Source organism: Sceloporus occidentalis, unplaced genomic scaffold, assembly GCF_023333645.1.
Source record: "Sceloporus occidentalis isolate IW3139 unplaced genomic scaffold, rSceOcc1.0.p SCAF_1, whole genome shotgun sequence".
Lineage (NCBI taxonomy): Eukaryota > Metazoa > Chordata > Lepidosauria > Squamata > Phrynosomatidae > Sceloporus > Sceloporus occidentalis.
In genome coordinates this window covers 220,205,335-220,228,965 of record NW_028316981.1, presented here as the reverse complement: position 1 = coordinate 220,228,965, position 23,631 = coordinate 220,205,335, and the positions used below count along the sequence as shown (strand labels likewise).

The 23,631-nt window shown below is 41.9% G+C and overlaps 1 protein-coding gene across 4 annotated transcripts in view; it reads left to right on the top strand.

The window, feature by feature from the left end:
• LOC149323489 (spindle and centriole-associated protein 1-like) overlaps window positions 1–23,631 on the top strand; it is a 42,835-nt gene that overhangs the window by 6,000 nt on the left and 13,204 nt on the right. For all 4 annotated transcript variants that reach the window (XM_089489037.1, XM_089489036.1, XM_089489035.1 and 1 more), the window contains 8 exons: window positions 295–397; window positions 4,583–4,704; window positions 5,772–5,866; window positions 8,220–8,365; window positions 8,563–8,697; window positions 18,436–18,701; window positions 19,796–19,927; window positions 20,419–20,554. In XM_089489037.1, the coding sequence (XP_089345163.1) occupies window positions 295–397; window positions 4,583–4,704; window positions 5,772–5,866; window positions 8,220–8,365; window positions 8,563–8,697; window positions 18,436–18,701; window positions 19,796–19,927; window positions 20,419–20,554 (1,135 nt within the window). The remainder of the gene's footprint in view (window positions 1–294; window positions 398–4,582; window positions 4,705–5,771; window positions 5,867–8,219; window positions 8,366–8,562; window positions 8,698–18,435; window positions 18,702–19,795; window positions 19,928–20,418; window positions 20,555–23,631) is intronic.

The window sequence follows — 23,631 nt, the reverse complement described above, 5'->3', positions numbered from 1 at the left end:
GAAAGAGATGGAAAGCAGCTTACAGTTTTGAAACTAAACATAGCATAACATGATGACAACATGTGGAGAACTGTTGTTTAATATCATCTGAAAAGGCACAGAAGGTTACTTTTCCTCACTGCATTTGCTCATAACTATTATGACAGGTATCATTTAAAGGATGCTCTTACTGTAAGGGATCATATCAATATCAATATCTGTAAATTTATTACAGTGACACTTTTTCTATATCGGGACTAAGAACATAGTGCATGAAACACACAATATTTTTGTTTCCTACAATAATCTGTTTAGATTATCTCTAATCAGTACCAGCTGCAGGATGTCTTGGAGAAAGCTGATCAAGCCATGGCTGTGGTGAAAGACCTATTTGGAGATGTTCCTCACTGGCGTTTAGGTGAATGTTTGCTAGCTAATAATGGGGATTAGCATTAATATTGTTGGTTTTTGTTCAGGAATTGGAACATGAAGGTTATGTCTGAGAAATGCTAGGTTTGTGTCTTTTAATGTGATGATAATGGGATAAAATATTTAGAGGCAGTTAGATCGGTCCTAAGACATTACTAGAAATGTACTAGAAATTTCTGGTCAATGTATTCTAATGTACCCATGCTCCTGCATGTACCAGGAAATCATGAACTAGTATACTTACCCACTGAAGAAAAGCTGAACTGTTATGAAAAAGTTACAATGGGATATATGATGTAAGTTTATAAAATGACACATCGTATAAAGAAAGTAAACAGAAAAGTTTTTCTCATACATTTACAGCTCAATGTCATCTAAAAACGATTTAAGAGGTATTTAGAACAGACAAAATACAGTATTTCCCAGCGGAGAAGGTTAGATCCTCCTTAGAATCGGGTTGCTCCTCCCATGAGCTCCTAGAGGCAGGGACATAATTAAAATAACAAAAGGCCCCCCCCTGCCCCCTCATAGGAGGGGCGACCCAGGAAGTCCAGTTTTTTTCCTGCCTTGCTCCTGGCAGGACGTGGACTTTCTTTGTTCCTCAGAACGACCTCACCTTTTAAACTTTTTTCCTTTGGGATTCCTTTTTTCCCTTTTTTTGCCATGAAGAAACCTTCTGCAGCTGAGGGCTCCTCACCCCTGCCACTTGCTCCGACTCTGGCGGATGTGCAGCTGGCTTCTCAGCCGGGGTTGGAGGAGCCCAAGGGAACTTGACCAGAGGAGGAATCTTCCCTCTCAGCTGCTGAGGCTCTGCGCCCCCGCCTGACCCATCTTGGGTTGGGGCCTGGCGAGGCGCCAACAGATGGAGCACTGCAGGCCCCACCGGTCACCATGAGTACTGGGGCCCCTTCTCCTCCTCCCCAGGCAAGCTCCCATCTCCCACCGTAGTGGGCTGCTGCCTTTAGAGCCTTCCTGGCTCTTGAGTTCTCCCACATCTATGGACGTAGGGGGACCCTCCAGGGAAGGGGGAGGATCCAGAGGGCCCCTGGAGCCCCGTCACCATGCCAGAGGAGGGGGGCCCGGGTGACCACTGCTATGCCCTCGCCAGCCCTGGGGACACCTGCAGCCATGCCCTCTCAGGTAAGGAGGCCCCTTCGCAGCCACTGCTGCATAAGCCTCCCCAAGAGCTGCCCCTCACAAGGAGTCTCTGCCCCCCCAGACAGGGTCGGGAGCTCCAGGCCTGCGTGGCCTCCAGGGGGGCGCCGCTTCTTTGCAGCCCATGTGGCTGCAACCCTGAGCCCAGGCTATGCCGAGGCAGCGCACCAGTTTGAGCCCCGGGCCGGCACGCACCTCAGAGACCACTTCGAGCCGCTGAAAGAGCCTCCCTCAAGCATCTGTCATGGAAAGTGCTCTTCTTGACCGCCATCACCTCAGGCCGCAGAGTATCCGAGCTCTGTGCCCTATCAGCTAGAGACGACTTCTGCATCTTCAGACTTGACTCCATCCTCTTACGCACGGACCCCACCTTCATACCCAAAGTCAATTTGGTGTTCCACACATCTCAAGACGTCATCTTGCCATCCTTTACCCTTGCCCGGCGACTGAGCTAGAGAGGAACTGGCATACCTTTGATGTCCGCAGATCAATCAAGATATAACTCAAGAGGACAAGACCATTCCGATCCTCGGAGGCCTTCTTTGTCTCTTACAGATTAGCAAGGAAAGGAAGAAACGTGTCTCCTTCGACACTGGCTAGATGGATCAGAGAGTGCACTGCGGCTTGCTACAGGTCTCTGGACCTTCTGCGTCCTGAAGGAGTGGTCGCTCACTCTACCAGGAGCGCAGCCACCTCAGCGGCCTGGGCTACTAGAGCCCCCCGGCTGAGATCTGCAGGGCCACTACTTGGAAGACACCCGCTACCTTCATCAGGCACTACAAGCTTGACCTCTACCAGTCAGCTGAAGCTGCATTTGGCAGGAGGGTGCCCCAGTGCGTCCTTCCGCCGTCTCCCCTTCACAGCACACCTCCCCTGAATAAGGGAGGGCTTTGGTAAATCCCAATTCTCAGGAGGATCTCACCTTCTCCGCTGGGAAAAGGAACGTTGGTTCTTACCTGCTATACATCCATTTTCAACGGAGAAGATTCGATCCTCCTTCCCACCCGAGGTCTTGCTGGGAGTTGCGCGCTGCCTCTTTCGCCAATACTCCAGCTAAAAGAGCTCACTGCTCAGGTGATCACAGGAGTGATGGGCTCTTATTAACAATTTTTTGGCCTCTGGCCTCAGCCTGCTATTTTCTTAGGCTGAATAACAACTGGACTTCCTGGGTCGGCCCCTCCCAGGAGAAGGCAGGGGGGTCTTTTTGTTATTTTAATTATGTCCCTGCTTCTAGGAGTTCATGGGAGGAGCAACCCGATTCTAAGGAGGATCGAACCTTTTCCGCTGGAAATGGACGTATAGCAGGTAAGAACCAACGTTTCTTTTCCTAACATATAGTATGATCTATAAAATTTGCTGCCACAAGATATGGCTTAGCTGGCTTTCAAAGGATGTCAGGAGTCATATTAATTATATGCTTACCTCTATATATGTTTATTTGCCATATATTGGTTTGCTTGAAATATACAGGTATTAATGTGTTAATTCTGATTTCCACCATGGGTAAGGATGGGACTTGCAGTGAGATTGGAAACAGATTGTTGTTGCATGCCTTTTGCGGTAGAGTACCAACGGAAAGAGAGTGAAACTTATCTCAAACCGCTCCAAGGTCATTTCCCTTCAAGCCTGAATTACTGAAGCCTTATTTTGTGAACTTTGGCCTGTTACAGACAGCCAAAATAAAGCTGCTTCGAGTCACAGTGGAGGTATGGTGTTTCAATGATGCATGCGTCCTAAGAGTCCAGAAGTCGCACCAAAGCCATGCTCCAGACTGGACATCAACACATTAATTAAAACATGCAACAGTTTAAAAGAATAAATAAAAATACACACTTTAAAACAGTCTACATTTAAAATTCAGCAGCTTAATTTACAATTTAAAATTATTGGCAGCTCGTTCCACAGTCTTGGGGCAGCTGAAGAAAAAGTAATCTGTCTGAGAGTTGCCAACCTAGTCCTGGCTGACTGGAGTAAAATGTCCGCCAGAGGACCTGACCATATGGGGTGGATTATATGGGAGGAGACGATCCTGTAGGTAACCTGGATCCAAACTGTGTAGGGTTTTAAAGGTAATAACCAACACTTTGTATCTTGCCTGGAAACTAATTGGCAGCAAATTAATTATCCAGACCTGTAAATATACACAAAACACACACACACACACACACACCCCAAAATTATATACATTGTAAAGATTATCAAAAGAGGAAAATAATCTATTTAAAATTAAAAAAATATTATATATAAAAAGATTTTAAAAAGGAAAAGAGGGGAAAGGGAAAAGATATCAAAAACTAGTAAGTCCAAATTTTACATCTTGACACACACACACACACACAAATGAGGAGCAAGGATAAATTCATAGTGTTTGTCTGTCAGTGTCTAGCATGGTGATCATATTTAACATGCTGTTTCAAAGTCATTAAGCTGTTGTTGATTTTGTATCCTGCTTATTGGCTTCCCAGAAATAGGATTCTAGACAACTTGCTGCTCAGCAGTGGAATAGATTGCCTTAATGGAGTCTCCTTTGGAAATCATTAACAGGATTGGTGGCCATTGTTAGGGAGTGCTTGAGTTGTGTATTATTCAGTGCATGTCACTAAGTTGGACAAGATGACCTTTGCAGCCCCTTCCAGCTCTGATTCTGTGAAGATTCTTATATTTTTAATATTTATCTATTATTTCCTTCTCTCATTGTCTCTCAATCTGTCTGACATGTTTTTCTTCCTCTCCCACCTACACCCCAGTTCCTTCTTGCCAAGGACTGTGAGGTGTGAGGAAGCCACTAACTTAATGGTTAGTCTTTGAGATGCCACAATGTTTCTTCTTTTGATGAAAAAGACTATTCCTTTGGAATTTGCTGGATATCAGGCAAAAAGGCAGCAAAGAGCTGTTTGGGCATTTCTTCTATTACTCTGATACTGTAGAAAAGAAAAACATCTGATACTGTTTCTGTCGTTTAGAAGGCTTCAGTGGCTCTTTATTTTGCTTATTTTGCTCTTCCTTAACTGTATCCTAGGTTTTCCCAATGTGACAGTAGCTCCTGATTATGACGTGGAATCTTCTCAGGGTCCCATTGTACAAAAGCCTGATCCTCCTACACAGCTCTCCATTCTTAATGAGTCTATCATGGATCCTCAGGTAATGTATTTTCTTTGTGAACTGTTGCGGGTTATAGACCGCCGCTTTGAGGCGGTCTGCCGCCGCCACCATTTGCTCCGTAAGGGAGCCGTCGCAGCCAAACCGCGCGGCTCCGTTACGGAGCAAAAAAGAAGCTCCAAAATGGAGCTTCTTCTTGTGGCGCCCTAATGACGTCGCGAGGCGCCAGGGGCGCATTCGTGACGTCATTAGCGCAGTGACATGTTCGGACGCACAGCGTCCGATACGTAAAGATGATGGCGCCTGTATGAACAGGGCGCCACCATCTTGTACGTATTCTATACGTACTAGGGTTAGGGGGGTGCGGAAGCACCGCCCCTTCCTAACCCTAGTACTTATAGAATACGTACTAAATGGCGGTCTGTAACCCGCCTGTGTTACTAAACAAAAATAGACCAAAAGATGCACCTCTCTGAAATTGAGTTAAGATTGTATTCTTTGATGGTGCTATGGCATATCAGTCATACTAGTGAAGCGTGACCGTGAAATAGCAGTGCATGTGCTAGTTGAGAGAGGATATGTGCAGACAAAATGTCCAAGATAAACATATATTATCATTCTGGCTTGTTTGTTTATAGATTGAGACTTTCGTCTAAATACAGATGTATAGAATTGCTTTGTAAATACAAAGCTGATAGCAGAAGAAAAACACTTTTTAAGTGCTCATTTCACTGCCGTTACATATGTAATTCTAGTTATGATAGGTGCATATAATGCTTATGTAAGGCTGATCATCTCCTTTGCTTTCAGAAGAAGTTTGAGCAGGTTAGATGTTTTAAAAAGCTCTGGAACTGTGGTGATCCTTCTCTTTCCACCACTGAGCAATTGGGAGTTGTCTTCCCGCCCCCTATTGCTATGTAATCAGAAGGGCCAGAAGTACAAAACGGTGCTTCCCTTAACTATGCTTGGAGTGCATGTGCTCCCTGGTTTATCAGTCCAGGGCATTTTCCAACCTCAATAAGAGGTTTGTGCAAAGTTATTTTGGTTGAAATTGGTTCCATACATTGAGATGTTATGTCTGTCTGTCTGTCTGTCTCTCTCTCTGGAAGGCTCTTAATGAAGCAGAAGAATGCTCTTTTGTGTGCAAGACAAATGGTGTGGATGATGTGTATCCAAACACCAGATCAAGCACTTACACGAACAGGTTAGTCTGTATCTTTGTCTGTCTCCATGTCTTGTATATCTTACTTAAGTGTAAACTGTCAAAGTTAACACTTAATTTGGTAATCAGCTGTTCAACTTTTCTACTACCTTTTACATATCAGTGGGTGAAAGGCAGCCCCCTAGGGTGATTCTTGTCCCCCCCCCATGTCCTTCTAGAGAGTGTGTGTGTGTGTGTGTGTGTATGTATATATATATATATATATATATATATATATATATATATATGTCTCAAATGCCTTCTAGGGGGCATGGATGGTGTTTTTGTCATCTTTCCCGCCCCTCCTCCTAGCTGTTTTAGGCCCAGGAGAAGCCTTTTAAAAAAGTGAACAGGAAATGACGCCTGCCAAACTGGCCCTGAGAGGCCTAAAATATGGTGAAAATGCCCCATGTCCATTCAAGAGGACATCTGTAGGCATTTGGAGGCGGTTTGGGGGGGTGCAGTGAAGAGATGTGGCCCTCCAGGGTCTCCTGTGGGGCTAATGAGGCCCATAGCCTTCCGCAGTTGCCCAACCCCGAGTCCTAGGAATGTTTTCTCTTATATCTGCTGTCCTGTTAACAGATCCACAGACTCTGTTCCCATGGAAGCTTAGGTTCCTCAGTTAATGAAACCAAGACAACGTTGCAGCTCTGGCATTGCCTCCCTGATAGGTGGCTTACTAGGCTTCAAAATGTGCATCTCCAGATTTTAGACATGGTGTTTTTTAATGTTGCATTTTATCAGGTCCTTGGTTAGGAAAATGTTTGAGAATTATCAGAGTGCTGTCTTTTACTTCCACTCCCACCCACCCACCTACAAAGATTGGATGAATTTTAAATAGTGGGTTTTTTTCTCTTGTAAGTTGTTTTGTTATAAACAGAACAATTAAATTTTCAAAATACATTCATTGAAATAAATGTTGTTGTTGTTTGCTAATGGCTGTTGAGTTGATCTCAACTCTTGACTACTGGTGAATGAGACAGCTCCAAAACTTCCTGTACTTAAGATAAACTTAAGATAGCCATGGCCAAATGGAGCAGGGGTATTGCTTTCAATAGAGTTTAGTCTGAGTCTGGCTCAAATGGATTCTTTTAAGGTCAGTGAAATTTTAAAAAATATTATTGTCATATCATTGAATTGTGAACAACTTAAATCAATAAAGAAAAATTAAAACAAAATTAAATCTGCATGTATTTTACTGGTTAGAGGAAATTTGAGATGTGTATTACATTGGACAGGTTATTTTTTTAGTCTAGAGATTATTGAACACAATCTCTCCAGTGAGGCGGATTGATCTTCTTGCTATCGTTAATGCATTAAAAAAGGGATACTGATGCTGAAAGAATGCTTCAAAGCTCTCTTTAATGCTCTAGTATAAGTGATACCAGAATTTTTTTCCATTAAGATCATATTCCAAATTTTACTTCACCATACAACAATACTAAAATTGCTTTGGGAGTTCTATCCTCTCGCTATTGAGGAGCAAGCAACAAAGAGTAGAAGTGAAATTATTTCTTTATATTTTAAAGATTTGTTTCCTTGGTAAAAAATGGAAAGAAGAAATAATTTTGAGCAGAACTTAATTTTTTGGCCCATAGTATTTGAAATCTTCTCTATGACTTGTGCCCAGAAGTAAACTCATAGCATTCGAAGGGGCCCTATGGGCCATTAGGTCCAACCTTCTCCTCAGTGATTCTCAAAGTGAACGGTACAATCCCCCCACAGGATGGTGGAAAGATCTGGGGGCAGTGAGGGTGAGAGGGGACAGCAGGGGGGCAGTGAGGGACAAGGGGAATCAGCAGCCTTTAGGACTGTAGTGGGGATGAGGGTTGCATAAAACTTCTTTTCAGGGTTTCTTAAAACCATAATGCAGATTTGCTGATCATTTAGTGTGGTGGTGTCCCCAGCTCTTTGCCTGCCCACACAAGCTCGCTCCCTTAGCTGCATCTTTCACTGGTGGTGGCAGTGGCAGTTGGGAAAGTATTGCAAGGCTTGGGTGCAGGCCATTGCTTCTCTGCTTCAGAATGGCACCATTTGGGACAGACTGACTGACTAGAGCAAGGGCTCAGAGCATGTGGCAGTGCGGGAGAAGTGGTGGCAAAAAGGAGCTTTCAAATTTGGGACCCTGCTTAAGCTTTGTGAGCTTTGCTGGGACTTTGATGGCAAGTTGAAGCTACTCTGCTGCTTCTGCTTTCTTTCATCAGACAGGCTGAGAGAAGAGGTAACAGAAGAAGTAATCTTTGTGCATGTGTGTCCCTCCTAATTTCTTAGTAATCTTAGTTTGTGCCAGTAAGAAAGCTAGATTAAAGAGTACTTGAAGAGAGATACTTAATTTGCTGTGCCTCTTTGCCCTTAGAGTGCTTCACCTTCCAAAAGAAGAAGACTGCGTAGTCAATTGCCAACAAGAGGCTTCTAAGCAACAAGTATCTACAGTCTCAACATCAGAGGAAGCAGATGTACTTCTGACTCCAGCAGCGGGTTTTCAGTCACAGGGACAGTCAGGTTCTCTTATTCTCTTTGAAAATAGTCAAAGAAATCAGTATGTGGTATGACTTGCTCTAACAGAAATGATGCTTTGGTGTGTCACTGCTAGACTGAACAAAACACATAGCTTTTAAAAACTGTATAAACATTAAGTATGATTGGAGTATTTCATCCTTGTTAAAATATATTGTATCTAACCTTTTCCTCTTATTTAGCCCTGAATGCTACTAATGTAGTCAAGAGAGCCCACTCAAGATTTCCAAATGAAGAGCACACTTCAGATACCATATATGCTATACATGAAGTACTGAATGGCAAAGGACGGAAGCAAAAGCATACATCAACAAAAGGTATGATGCGGGGGGGGCAGCAGTAGCATCATGGCTAAAGTACAACTTATTTTTAAATACTTGTCTGTTGTGGTTGCTATTTGCCCTCGAGTTGGCCCTGATCATGACACCCCTGTAGATGAGACATCTTCAAGATCTCCTATCCTCCACTGTTCTGTTCATGGTCTGTAGATTCAGGCCCAAGACCTCCCTGATTGAGTTTAACCATCTGGTGTATATTCTTCCTCTCTTTCTACTGCCTCCTACCTTTCCCAGAATTATTGTCTTTTCTAATGAGTCATGCCTACTCTTGATGTGGCCAAACTATGACAGCCTTGGCTTCCAGGGACAGTAAAGGACCCATTTGTTAGTCTTTTTGGCCATCCATGGTATCCTCAATATTTTTCTCCAGCATCACATCTCGAATGTGTTGATTTTCTGTCCAGCTTTTGCATCTGTATATGGTGATGTTGAATACCGTGAACTGGGCAATTCTAACTTTAGTGCTCAGTTTTGTAGTATCTTACACTTTAGTTCTTTCATAGCTGCCCTTCCCATCTGAAATATAATTTTTAAAATGGAATAGAATAGGCTGAGAATAGATATTCTAACCAGGAATAAACTCTCCCAGAATTGGGAGCATACTTATCAAATTTGCAGATGACACCAAATTAGGGGGAATAGCTAATACCCCAGAGGACAGGATCAAGATTCAAAATGACCTGAATAGACTAGAAAGCTGGGCCAAAACTAACAAAATGAAATTCAACACAGAGAAATGTAAGGTATTGCACTTAGGGCGGAAAAATAAAATGCACAGATATAGGATGGGTGACACCTGGCTGAATGAAACTACGTGTGAAAGGGATCTAGGAGTCCAAGTAGACCACAAGTTGACTCATGTTCGAGTCAACAGTGTGATGCGGCAGCTAAAAAGGCCAATGCTATTTTAGGCTGCATCAATAGAAGTATAGTGTCTAGATCAAGAGAAGTAATAGTGCCACTGTATTCTGCTTTGGTCAGGCCCCACCTAGAATATTGTGTCCAGTTCTGGGCGCCACAATTCAGAAAGGACATTGAGAAACTGGAGCGTGTCCAAAGGAGGGCGACAAAAATGGTGAAGGGTCTGGAAACCATGCCCTATGAGGAACGACTTAGGGAGCTGGGGATGTTTAGCCTGGAGAAAAGAAGGTTAAGAGGTGATATGATAGCCCTGTTTAAATATTTGAAAGGATGTCGTATTGAGGAGGGAGCAAGCTTGTTTTCTGCTGCTCCAGAGAACAGGACCCGGAACAATGGATGCAAGCTACAGGAAAAGAGATTCCACCTGAACATTAGGAGGAACTTCCTGACAGTAAGGGCTGTTCGACAGTGGAATGCACTTACTCGGAAGGTGATAGAGTCTCCTTCCTTGGAGGTCTTTAAACAGAGGCTGGGTGGCCATCTGTCAGGGATGCTTTGATTTGGATTTCCTGCATGGCAGGGGGTTGGACTGGATGGCCCTAGTGGTCTCTTCCAACTCTACGATTCTATGATTCTTCCAGAACATGGCCACACAGCCTGACGCCCACCCACCCCAAAATAGAAATCTTAAGACTTGTCACCTTAGACTCTTTTAAATCTTACACATCTGTCTCGAAAGAGTTGTGTTTATAGATGGAGTTTCCCTCTGAAGCTTCTTATCACCTACAGTGGCAGCACAGTCTCAGTACCAGCTGCAAATGAAGCTGAAAAGAATGCTGCTGCTTAGTGCCAGGTTGATGAATGGAAAAACATCCATGATCCAGGACTCTCCTTGAACAAGCATGCAGAGCTGGCTTGTATGGCTGGTGTCTCCAAGCTTTATCCACTTTGGTTCTCTGTGCAGCTGCAGGCAAAGCCTGGGGCATAGGAAGGGTTCAGTGGTCTATTGGGATTCCATCTCCCTTACCAGGTGAGCTGTCCCATAATATGCTGGGATGTGTGTTTTTAAAGGTGGGTGGCCAGGACTGAACAGTGATTCTGTTGGTGTACTGCTCACCCTGCTGCTCAAAAGTTTCACTTCCTGAGCTAGCTGTGTTGATCTCGGGGTTATTGTTTTTAAAAGCAAGCCCCTCGGCTAATTGTATTGGAAGACTTCAACATCTATGTGGAGACTGCTCTGGCAGGAGCAATTCAGGATTTCATGAGTCCCATAATAACCATGACACTCTCCCAGGTAATATCTGGGGCTACCCATTTTGCAGGCCACACTCTGGACCTGATTTTCTGCTCTGGGCAGGATGACAGTGATCTGTGTGTGGAGGAACTTTCTGTAGTTCTGTTGCCATGGACTGATTACTAACTTGCAGTATTTAGACTCACTGGGACTCAGAGGCTCTGCAGGGGTGGGGGGGTGGGGGCAATTAAAATGATCTGCCCCAAGAGACTTAGGGATCCAGTTGGATTGATGGCCCTTGGGAGTGTCCTGTTGCCTTTGCAGGTGATCCTGTTGAAGCCCTGGCTGATCTCTGGAATAGTGAAATGGCCAGGGTAGTGGACACGATTACCATCCCACAAAGTGGAGCCAAGTGAGCCCCTGGTTTACTAGGGAGCTGACAGTGATGAAATGAATGGAACGGCATTAGAGTGATGAGGATGGAAGACTTGGAGTGAGTCCAACTGAACATGGTCCTATGCCATGGCTATGGTGGCAACAAATAAACTGTACTTCTCTGCCACCATTGCATCTTCATAATGCCCACAAGAAGAAAATAAAGACCATTGTGCTGTGAAGAATTTGCAAGACACTTTGCAGCCAAAATCTCTCAGATCCACTCTGACCTGGATGCTGTAGCTGAGACAGGTCCATTGGAAGTAATCTTGGCACCTGTATTATTGGATCAATTTCAATTTGTGCAGCCTGAGAAACGGGACAGGATCCTAGGAGAAGTGAGAGCCACCACATGCATACTGGGCCCTTTCCCATTCTGGCTTCTGAAAGCAGCTAGAGGGGGATTGGCCCTTTCGCTGGATAAAGGGAGTGGTGAATGCCTCATTGCAGCAAGGGCAGATTCCACCCTGCATGAAGGAGGCTGTGGTGAGACCATTACTGAAAAGGGCCTCCTTGGATCCCACCATTCTGAATAATTATCGGCCAGTCTCTAATATTCCATTCTTGGGCAAGGTTCTGGATGAAACAGATATCTAGATCCTGCTGGATCTCTTGGCAGATTTCAATACTATCAATCATGGTATCCTCCTGGGATGCCTCTCTGAGATGGCAGTTAGGGGTGCTGTTATGTAGTAGTTTCGGTCTTTCTTGGAGCAGTAAACTCAGAAGGTGGTGCTGAGAAACTCTTGTTTAACTCCATGGTTGTTGGTCTGTGGAGTCCCATAGGGTTCTGTTTTGTGTCCCATGTTATTTAATGTCTACATGAAACAATTGAGAAAGGTCGTTTTTAGAGTTTTGGGGTTCAGTGTCATCAGTATACTGATAACACCCAACTCTTATCTCTTCTTTCCACCCACTTCTAAGAAAGCTGTCTCTGTACTGGACCAATGTCTGTTATCAGTAATGGACTGGATGATGGCAAACAAATTGAAACTTAATCCAGACAAGACAGAGGTGCTCCTGGTTAGTTGTAAGGTAGATCAGGGAATTGGGACTTTGCCTGTGCTGAATGAGGTTACACTTCCCCTGAAATCTCAGGCTCACAGCTTGTCTGCTCTGTTAGACTCAGATCTGAGCCTGGATGCACAGGTTTCCATATGTGGCCAGGAGCACATATTCACAGTTAAAACTAGTGCACCAGCTGCACCCATTTTTTGAGACATCAGACCTGTCTACACATGCCTTGATTACATGCTTTGGAAACTTCAGCAGGTTCAAAACATGGTATCCTGAATGCTGACTGAGACCATTTATAGGCAGCATAGAATTCTCTTGTTTAAATATCTTCACTGGCTACTGGTTTGTTTCCAGCCATAATTGAAAGTGCTGTTAATGACCAATAAAGCCCTGCACATCATTGGTCCAGAGTATTTGAAAGACCCCCACACGACCCTGCAGGAATGCTAAAATCTTTAGTGGAAGGCTTTCTCTTGGACATGCCTCCATCACAGACTATCCAGGTGAGAATGCAAGAAAGGGTCTTCTCAGTGGCTGCTCCCAACCTCTGGAATTCCCTTCTGGAGGAGGCTAGGCTGGCTCCCTCTCTGCTTTCTTTTCACCAGCATGTTAAGACATTTTTATTTAAACACGTTTTTAATGGTTAAGCAGGGAAACTCCTTATTTAGATCTATATTTTATCTGTTTTTAACCTTTGTATGATTTTAAAATGATTTTACAGTGTTTAATGTGGGGATTTTTATGGTAAAGTCTGCTTGATTGATTTACTTCATTTAAATGCTGCCTTTCTCCCAAGGTTTTTATTGTAAATATTTTTAATTTATTATCTCTGGAAGCTGCCTTGGGTCCCACCCTGGGAGAGAGGTGGCATATAAATGAATAAATAAATAAATCTGACTTTACCACAAGAGGGCTTCCCTCTCATGAAATCTGATCTGCCATTAGTGTTTCTTGCAGAAGGAACCATCAGTAAAAGCCTTCAGTAAGGAAAGAACAACTAAATCAAGAAAAGAACAAAATTACTCATTCCTGAGTGTGATAATGTTTGTTTTAACATCATATGTAAAGACTATTCTCTCTTTGAGATTACTTTTTTATTACCAAGATTGACAGCAGTTTATTTTGCAGCCTGATATAATGATGTTTTGCTACGTTCCCCAGTTATTAATAGCTTCTCCAAAAAATGAAATAGGATGCTTTGCATAATCTATTCCATCTAAACATGACATTGCTCAGGCGGGGGAAGACACTTTCATCATTATATGCAGTTCTGAATGCCTTTCCTCCCATGTTTGTTTTTCATAGGCTTCTCTGTCCCTGTAGGGCAGTGGCCTTTTTGCAGTGGGCACCTGGACATTGATTGTGGTGATCAATACATTGAATATGTTGTTGTTGTTTCTACCCAGACAGAGTGTTCAGAGTGTTTAGTACTTGTAACTTTACTACTCAGTCAAGACTTAATGAATGCCATCAAAATTACTTCTTGACCCAGTTTTAGAATGCCATTTAGGAGAAGAAAAGTACACAGAAAGATCTTGCTCTTCCACAAAACAACATTATAGAAGGAATTCTGCATTATTACTTACACACATCAGAATAGATAAATGTTTCCATCCCTCAAGCTCCATTAAATCAAGAGGAATTTTGGTACATTTCCTCAGTGATTGCCTTTTAAGACTATAGATGGACTACAAGATCCAAATAGGCATTATCTCTTTGTGAAAGGAAGATTTTTTCTGTGGATCCTGACTTTGGTGCCAGTGTATGGAATGTGAACCAGACTCTATCCCTACATAAAATATTGGTCAGATTAGAAGCTTTTAAAGATGAAATCCTGATCACAGGGCATGATTTGAATGTAACAACCACCCCTGGAGACTGGAGTATGTGATGTATATCTTCAGTTAACAGTGGAAGCCTAGTTTTTCCAGAATTCAGGCAGTCTCATCATGTGAAAGAGGTTATCTATATTACTCATCTGGAAATGACAGATACACAAGTATAGACTTCCTCCTTTTACCACAAACAGGATCTCGATTGGCTGCAAGATGCTTTGATTGGGTAGTTAGGGACATCAGATCATGCTAAAAAGCTTTTATACTCAAAAACAGTTATTTTATCACTGAATTGTTAACCAGAAGGGAGCTGTATGTCTGGCTGCACATAGCTTCTCCTTTCCATTGTATGGAAATATCCAGGAGGACATGCTCACTCCCACCTAAGGATCCTGCCACTTCCACCCCTTAACCAAGTCATCATTCTTAGTTGGGATCAAATCTAAAGTAACTGATCTCCTGATTGCCTCTTCCACCTTCTGGACAATGAAATTGTCTGCAAAGCAAGTGAGGAGTTTGTTGGACCTTATAATCTCTGTTTGGCATGGATGAGCAAACCATTTAACAGCTGGGTTATTCTCCACGTAGATAGCAGGTTTAAAATTCTGTCAGTTATATCTATTAACTTCTGCGCCTCCACATCAGTTTTTTTTTCCTGCCAAGCCAGTTAGACATTGTTTAGTCTCCACATGAAATAACTTATTGCTTTCAAAATAAATGGAAATACAAAATACGCAGAAACGTTAAAAAAATCAATGGCAGAATGAGGGCGAATTGCATGTGCTGATAGAAAAAAGAAAGAAACCATACACTGAGAAAGTGGTGAGAGGTGCTTTGTTTCTGACTGCTACCAAGTATATTGTGGCTGTAACTAATAAACCAGCATACCTCTTAAAATAATTCTGAGAATGTTTTAAAGATATTTATTTCAGCTAGTGACCGTGAATCAGAAGGGTCCCTACATGCACCGCAAGTCAACAGATAAAACTAGTGACGACAGGAAAGAAAGCTGATGGTATAATAAAGAGTATAATAAAGGCGAAAGTGGTCAGAAACTGAACAAACCAGACTTGCAAGACAGAAAAGGGACAGAATTGGTTGAGCGAGTGCAGAAAACACCAGCCGTTCAGTTTGCGGTGTTGGGAAGGAAGGTTGCACAACAGGAGCCAGGTGGGAGCACAGCTGTGTCTCCAAGCAACCAGGATGTAACACTGGACCGCTAGGACTCAGCCGTTACCAAAGAGACCAAAGGCAATCAGCCAGCCAATCAATGACTGAAAACTGTTAATGACAGAAAAGCTCTAAATCAGTGGCCACATCTCCTCATAGGGAGCAGCAGGCTTCAAGCACATCATATGTCTCAAATGGGAATTTGCAAGACCTAATTAGAGAGTGAGTACATAGGGAAGTTAGCTACACGATAATATACACATATGACACCATCTTTGGGCCTGAAGATGGATTAACCAATTTAAGCAATTACAGTTTAATGAATTGGTATACTCAAATGAATTTGTTTAATTTTAATGAATAAGAACGATTTGAATTTAATGAATTTACAACCTAATCAATCAGATATAACTAATAACTGGACTGATAAGGAGGAACAAAAAATTATGAGAGGCCCATAAAAATAAGCAGGACAGAGAAGTTCTAGGAAGGAAGAAGGAAGCTTTTTGTAGGTTTTTTGGGCTATGTGGCCATGTTCTAGAAGAGTTTATTCAACTCTTCTAGAACATAGCCACATAGCCTGAAAAACCCATAAAAACTATGGATGCCAACCATGAAAGCCTTCGACTTCACAAGAAGGAAACTGCAGGGAAGAAATGCGTTTAGAAGGGAGTGAGACATAGGAAGAATGGTTTGAAGGAGATCAGAAGTCAAGGTTGAATTTGGCTTGCATATCTTTTGAAGGTCTCTTTCTCTTTGGAGAGAAAGCATTACATAAAGTGTTAATAGAAAAGAGTTATAAAAAGCAGGTTATGCCTTCAATACAAAAAAGAAAGAAGGCAGATTATTAAAACTTTCCACTCCGTTCGCAAGGGTGTTTAAGCAAGCACAGATTCAACATGGGGAATGTTCCCTAAATCAGGAAGTATTCAACTATATGAACAACAATTTTGGAGCATTTCAAATATAGCAATCTGGATCAAGCCTCAAAGTCAATGCGTCTTGATACCAAGTACTCAGACTTGGATGTGTGATGAAACAGCTAACTCTTGACACTTTTCTGATAGAAATAATGGTCACAAGGAATACTAATGTGAAAGTCATGAATAGCTATCATGTTTTTAAAATTGGTTCGATTGATGGCATTGTCAGCCTGTTCAAGACTAAATTTGGATTTCAAGTAGGAAATCTATGCACGGTTGGTACTGCTTTTAAACTAGCTCTCCTCAAAAACACGTTAATATAAGGATGTGATGATTTTCACCTCCTGGCTTAACTCCTGCATGCAAAGCTGCCACTTGTCTTTTCAGACACCTTTGCTTCTATTAAGCAAAAAATATCTTTTTAATTTGAAATTTGGTCCAGAGGTAAAACAAAGGATGTTTGCAAGGTGGTGGGGTGAAAAGAGCCTTCCATATTCATAAGGCACTATAGGATAGACAAGTACAAATCAGCAACGGCTGCATTTGAGTGGACTGTTTTACAGTCAGTTGTGTAATGCATAAAGGCTGTCATCTCTACCCAGTAGGGGGAAGGTTGGGTATATCCTGGCTGTGAGTGGGTTGCTCATCTGTGCCATCCAGTGTTGTGGAGGTTCAGTCTTGGATGGCCCAGAGGAGCAATTCACCCCCTCCCTATTGGTGACTGGCAGCTTTGTACAAAGGGCACAGGTTAGCGGAAGTCTTTGGAATGAAACTGATGAGGGTTAGGAATTAATAGATGTAACTGCAGAATTGTAAAGTTTTAGAACGTCTGTATGTATGTGGGCATGTAGAGAATAACTCAGCAGTCATCTCTACTCAAAATTAGATTAGTCTGGGTCATACAAGATTAAACCGTCACAGTAAGTACCAACTCCTTATTCTTGCCAGAGTTTGACTTCCGGCAAATATCAGGGTAGTTGAAATCTCCCATTGCTACTACATTTCTCCTTTCTGAAAGTGTGATCATCTGTTTCAGGAAGACATCATCCAAATCCTCAGTCTGGCTTGCGGGGGGGGGGGGGGTCTGTAGTAGACTCCTACAATAATATCACTGTTGTTTATGTCTCCCTTAATTTTTACCCAAATGCTCTCAACCTGGCTTCCAGGATTTAAGTCATGGGTCTCTTACAGGTTTAAATATTCTTGATATGGTTCCTCTTTTCCTGATTGATCTATTTCTCTGAAATAGGTTATATACATTCCAGTCATGAGATTCATTCTACCTATTATCATATTTGTTTTGCTGTGTTAAGAGTTCAAGTTAATCTTGTTTATTTTCCTTGTTCTGTGCATTAGTGTAGAGACATCTAAGATCATTTCCCCAAGCTGTTTATTTAAGGGTTTGGGTTTTCTTTTGCACTCATTGTAAGGTTCTTGTACTATTTGCCTTGTTCTCTGAATAACATTTGGGCTATTATCTCCAGCATTTGGTGCTCTCCTACTCTCAAGAATACTATGCCCTTCCCCACATAACTCAGTTTAAAGCCCTTCTGATCAGATCTTTCAGACTCTTAGCAAAACTGCTGTCAGGTGCAGCCCATTCCTTACCAGAAGTCCATCTTCATGAAACCGCAGACCAGGGCCCAAGAAGCCAAATTATTCCTGATGACACCATCTGTGGAGCCAGTTGTTCACTTCCACTGTTCTTCTCACCTTTCCTGGGCCATGCCCTGCCACTGGGAGAAGAGATGAAATGACAACTTGTGTATCCAGGTTCTTCAGCTTCATACCCAGAGCCTCATAGTCCCTTATGATATTCTGAAGGCTATGCCTTGCAGTGTCATTGGTTCCCAAGTAACAGCTAGTGGGCTTTATGATTCTTGCTAACCTCTCAATTACATTGCAAATATTAGAATGTAAAAATTGCCTTGGCAAAGTTTGACATACCATAGATTGCACTTGCAGTGGTGCATCCTACCTGCAGATAGAAAGGTTGAAAGGCCAAGAGAAAATATGGAAGCATGAAAACATCAGTGCTACATGTGAGATTGTACAATGTATTCATAGTTGATATGGTGAGGCAACACTTTAACTTGTCATTTCCATAAATTGGAACATGTGAGTGTATTTTTAAGCACCTTAATTCATCTGAAAAATTGAAAGTATTTTGATCCCTTAACTTAGTATTTGGTTTTACACAAATGAATGTTGAGTCTAATTTTTGTAATGCTTTCGTTCTCAGTGAAGAAAAAACAAACTGTACAGACGCCTGCTGGGCAGATGAAGATCAATTTGAGCACTGCTTCTACTTCCATTAACCGTCCAAATGGCCGGAATTCCAGCCTAGAGTACCTGAACCAAATGATGTATGATATGGAGCATGAAATGGAGGAATATGAGAGGTGGATGGGGCATAAAATCCAATGTGTACACAGTAGCCAAGGCGTTTCTGGATTTACTCACTCTCTGGTGAATGCTTTGTGTCGGATGTTGCGCTGTTTGAAGGAGGTGGGAAAATAATTTGTACTGCTTCTGACTACAATAATTGCGTGTTTTAAGGTGCTGTAACAGCTCAGTATTTTGTTTCAAGTTGCTTCCTTTCAGTTTCAGAAGGAAAAACATTTAATCTGGATAAATTTCTTTTAGAAATTTGAATTCTTTCTATTGCATACTTTCTTTAAGGCAGCTATTTTAGTATATGTTCCTATAGTTAAACACATAGTAACTGTGTTTAGATATTATGAACTGAAATAGGTGATGCGTGCCAAGAAGGCTAATGTCAAAAATGGGGACTAGAGGATGGTATTAACATATTTTATATATATATATATATATATATATATATTGAAATTTGTTCACAAAACTTGAGTAAAGGTTCATTGGCTGAAATGCCCTCTTTCATTCTAAATACTAGAATGCCTGAGTTTTGGATGAGCTGCCCTGCAGTCTCCTTGTTAATGTCCAGTGGACTATTTGTAGCCCAAGGAGCCAAGAACAGGCTTATTTACTCATCAGGGTTCTCCTTACCTTGACCACAAGACACGTTTTAAACCTCTAAGTTATATAGTGCCAAATTTTGTTGACTATAATGTGCCATGTTCCATTAATTCTCTGAGTGGAAGAGAGATTAATGCCACAGTCGCTACTTCCTTTCTTTGAGTGTCTTGGAGTGAAAGGATGATGGGATGAACTTTAGTTGTGGACATGAGGGTTTCATCTTGACCAAATCTGCAAATGTAGTTGAGAAAAGAATGGTTTCTATGCAGTTTTGTATGCTGCTTAATACAGAAAGACAAAAAAAAAAAAAAAAAAAAAAAAAAAGCCCAACAGATTTTTATTTAAATCTGGTAATAACATCAGTTTCTGATCTGTGGTATACAATATGTCAAACTTAAAATGATTGCTTTACTACTGTTCTGTTTGCTCTTTCTGCTTTGGTATTTTGACCTGATCGCCACAGATGCAAGAAGAAGGGCACTGTCTCTGGGACTGAGGTCTGACTTTTATTAAATGTTTTATACCGCTGAACCTTGATAACTCATGTTTTCATAATAATAAGGATCCCTCTATTAATGTCCCGTCTCTTACCCCATCCCTAAAAGACTGAGACAAAAGTACGTCAAGAAATAAGGAACAGGGAGCAGCTTAAAACGGAGTTAAGTGAACACAGAGCCCTCATTGATGCTCTAACTGCTGAAGTTCTTTTGATGAGAGAAGAAAACCTTGTTATGCAGGTACTGTCCAGAATTACTGTTAAACTGTAACCTAGACTTGACTCCTATTTTGAATTTAATGGCAGCAGTAATTTATCTTTGTTTAGTGATCCATTGTATTTATAGATAGGATAGTTTGAATCCTTTGATAGAGAAGACTGGTGGCTATAGCATTTTAGTAACACTTGATTTGGTGAACAAGAGGTGGACTTGTGCCATTTATCCTCTCATCTTTTCAAGAATTCATTTTTTCATTGTTATGGCACTCTGTATAGCCTCTCTCAGGTTCCAGCTCAGAAATTCACATGACAGTAGCAGAACACTTTGAAAATGTTTATTTTATTTATTTTATATGCTTATCACAACAGAAAACAGGTTTTTGCTTGCCTGTATGTTGTATCCAAAGCATGCAGGAAAATGCCTGGAAATACTCATTGTGCTGATTATTTGCCACTTGTAGGTAAAGAGAAATGCTCAATTAAGTGTATTTCTTACTACTTTTCTTCTTCTAGAATATACTCCAGCAGAACCTGGTTACACAAGATGAACAGTCATTCACAAGTGTACCTCCTGTCACTGATTCAGGCAGGATGACAAATTATGGAGAGACTGGGGAGTTTTCAGTCGGGAGTCCAGAAGCCACTAGAGGTATGAGTCATCCACTGAATGTGAGGAAATGCAAATAATCTCTATGGTTTGTAAGTTTTAAAATATAAGAGCTGTAGCAAGAACTGTCAGGTTGTGAGATAGCACAATTTATTTCTGGTCATAAATACATATAGGTACTCCAAAGGATTGACCAAGCTACATGTTGCAGTAGTTGTGGGTTTGGAATGTGAGTCTATCAACGGAAGAATGATGACCCTAATCCTGCACTCTGTTCCTGACCTAGGCACTGAAGCACTCCACCAGCTTGTTTAAACCAAAGGGGCTATTTACATTCAAGACCATGGGGTGGGATAGGGTGGGGAAGAATAACAGCTATGAGGTCTCTAGGAATCCAGCATGGATCCGGAGGGTGTACCCCACAATGTTTTACCTTCAAAATAAAGGTTTGGGCACCATTCATTTTTTAATGAATTCTGTAGGTAGGCTCTGGAAAGACTGGTGGGTGGGTTCATGGTGTATTGAGGAGATTCTCTGAATGAACAGTATCCCCTATAATGCATTGTAGCTGAAAATACAGCCATACTGTTTCCAGTAACCATCTGCAGATGTGGGAAACTTTAAGCTAGCAAAGGTCTGTCCAGTGATGGGTATAGAATGATCCACTAGCTTCATGATCCAGGCCTATGTATATGTAAATGTATGTTTAATGCAAATTATACACTGTCTTTATAATGCAAAGGATCTTCATAAGGCATATTTCTGCATATTTCTTTCCTTTTTATTCCTGCATTATCTGCATCAGATAATGCAGGTTTGTAGTTTTGAATATTGTGGTTATGGCATCCTATATAGCCTCTCTTTGGTTCCAGCTCAGAAATACAAATGACAGGGATAGAACACTATGAACATGTTTGTTTTATTTATTTTATATGCTTATTACAACAGAGATTGTGGTTTTGAGTATATAAGACACAGATGCACTTCTTGTTATATGACATTCAAGCAAGAGAAGAATGTGTATACTTGATTTTTTAATGAAGATAATTTAAGGTGCCAGGGGCAGGGGGCTTCCATCTCTCTTCACAAAGAGCTTGTCCAAACTGGCAACTATTATCAATTTAAATAACCACATTCAATGTTGCTATGGACTGCTGCTTCCTGTTTCCACATCCATACACTCTTTTAAAATAATAAATAAATATAATGCATGGTGTAGTCTTCCTTATTAATTATTGTGCTGAATGAGATCACCCCAACCCACCCACACAACAAGAGTCTTCTAGCATTTTAACCAGGGAACTCCACCGTTTCCTCTCCCTATTGCATCTCTCTGCCAGGTTCTCTGCTAAGTCAGCTTCCCCCCTGACAATAACCAGCTCACTGGAATGATTCTCAGGACAGATAAGAATTATAGAATTGTAGAGTTAGATGAGACCACAAGGGCCATCCAGTTCCAGTCCAACATCCCTGCCACGCAGGAACTCTCAATCAAAGCATTCCCTTAGCAGGTACACTATGACTTTAGCATTGTTGGATGTAAAGTTGCAGTTTACAACAGAAACATTTATACAGTTCATTTAGGATCTCAGCTCTCAATCCCAATAACAGCCTTCAGTTCCCGCTAAAACAACTTTCTCACCAACATGTTATTTAAAAAGTATTTCAAAACATCACATTCTTTCCCCCCATAGCAGTTTTATGAAACAGTGGAGAGAAATGAAAGGGATCGGGGAGTCCAAGTAGACCACAAATTGAACATGAGTCAACAGTGTGATGTGGCAGCTAAGAAGGCCAATGTGATTTTAGACTGCATCAATAGAAGTATAGTGTCTAGATCAAGGGAAGTAATAGTGCCCAAAGGAGGGTGACTAAAATGGTGAAGAGTCTGGAAACCATGCTCTATGAGGAACGACTTAGGGAGCTGGGGATGTTTAGCCTGGAGAAGAGAAAGTTAAGAGGTGATATGATAGCCCTGTTTAAATACTTGAAGGTACTTATGTCATATTGAGGAGGGAGCTAATGTGTTTTCTGCTGCTCCAGAGACTAGGACCCGGAGCAATGGATGCAAGCTCCAGGAAAAGAGATTCCACCTGAACATTAGGAGGAACTTCCTGACAGTAAGGACTGTTCGACAGTGGAACAAATTCCCTCGGAGTATAGTGAAGTCTCCTTCCTTAGTGGTCTTTAAACAGAGGCTGGATGGCCATCTGTCGGGGATGCTTTGATTTAGATTTTCTGCATGGCAGGGGGTTGGACTGGATGCCCTTGCAGTATCTTCCAACTCTATGATTCTATGAAATCAAGGCAGTCTCCATCTTCTTTTCCACTCATGTGGGTATGTGTATGTGTGTGTGGAGATACACACACAGCACTGAAAATCCAACTTCCTGACAGTAAGGGCTGTTCGACAGTGAAACAAACTCCCTCAGAGTGTAGTGGAGTCTCCTTCTTTAGAGGTCCTTAAACAGAGGCTGGATGGCCATCTGTCGGGGATGCTTTGATTTAGATTTCCTGCATAGCAGGGGTTTAGGACTGGATGGCCCTTGTGGTCTCTTCCAAGTCTGTGGTTCGATGATTCTATGAACTTAAAACATGCAGGAGATGCAGATAGAGTAGTAAAGGAATGAAAAAGAGAAGGCTTGAAGACCAAGAAGTATTAGGGTTTTTTTTAACCTACTCTGCTTGTAGGACTAAGGAAAAGATGGGAGGGAAAGCCTGAAACATCCTGTAATTACCTATGTGTCATCTGGATCTTGAAAACAAATGTGGTTATTACAGGAATAAAAACCATTATCTCCTGATATTTTGGCTAGTCTGGATGAGCTCTTCCAGTGGGAAGGAAAGAAGAAAGAAATAAAAGTGACTGGCAAAGCAGTTGAGAGTGCTGCTATTCTATTGTTACTAGCTGTGGCAGCTCTAATGGTGCACAATTACAGGGACAGTGAAAGAGGGGGGTTCTCTCTCTGTTTACCTGGCAGCACAGTTGCCCAGCAGATACAGGCAGAAACATGTACCACTCCCCTGCAGCTGTACACCACAGGACAGGAAGGAAGGGAAGGTCAGTAGCTTCTCTTCTCTTCTGTCCCTCCTAATTTTTTGTCCCTCCTTCCCACCAG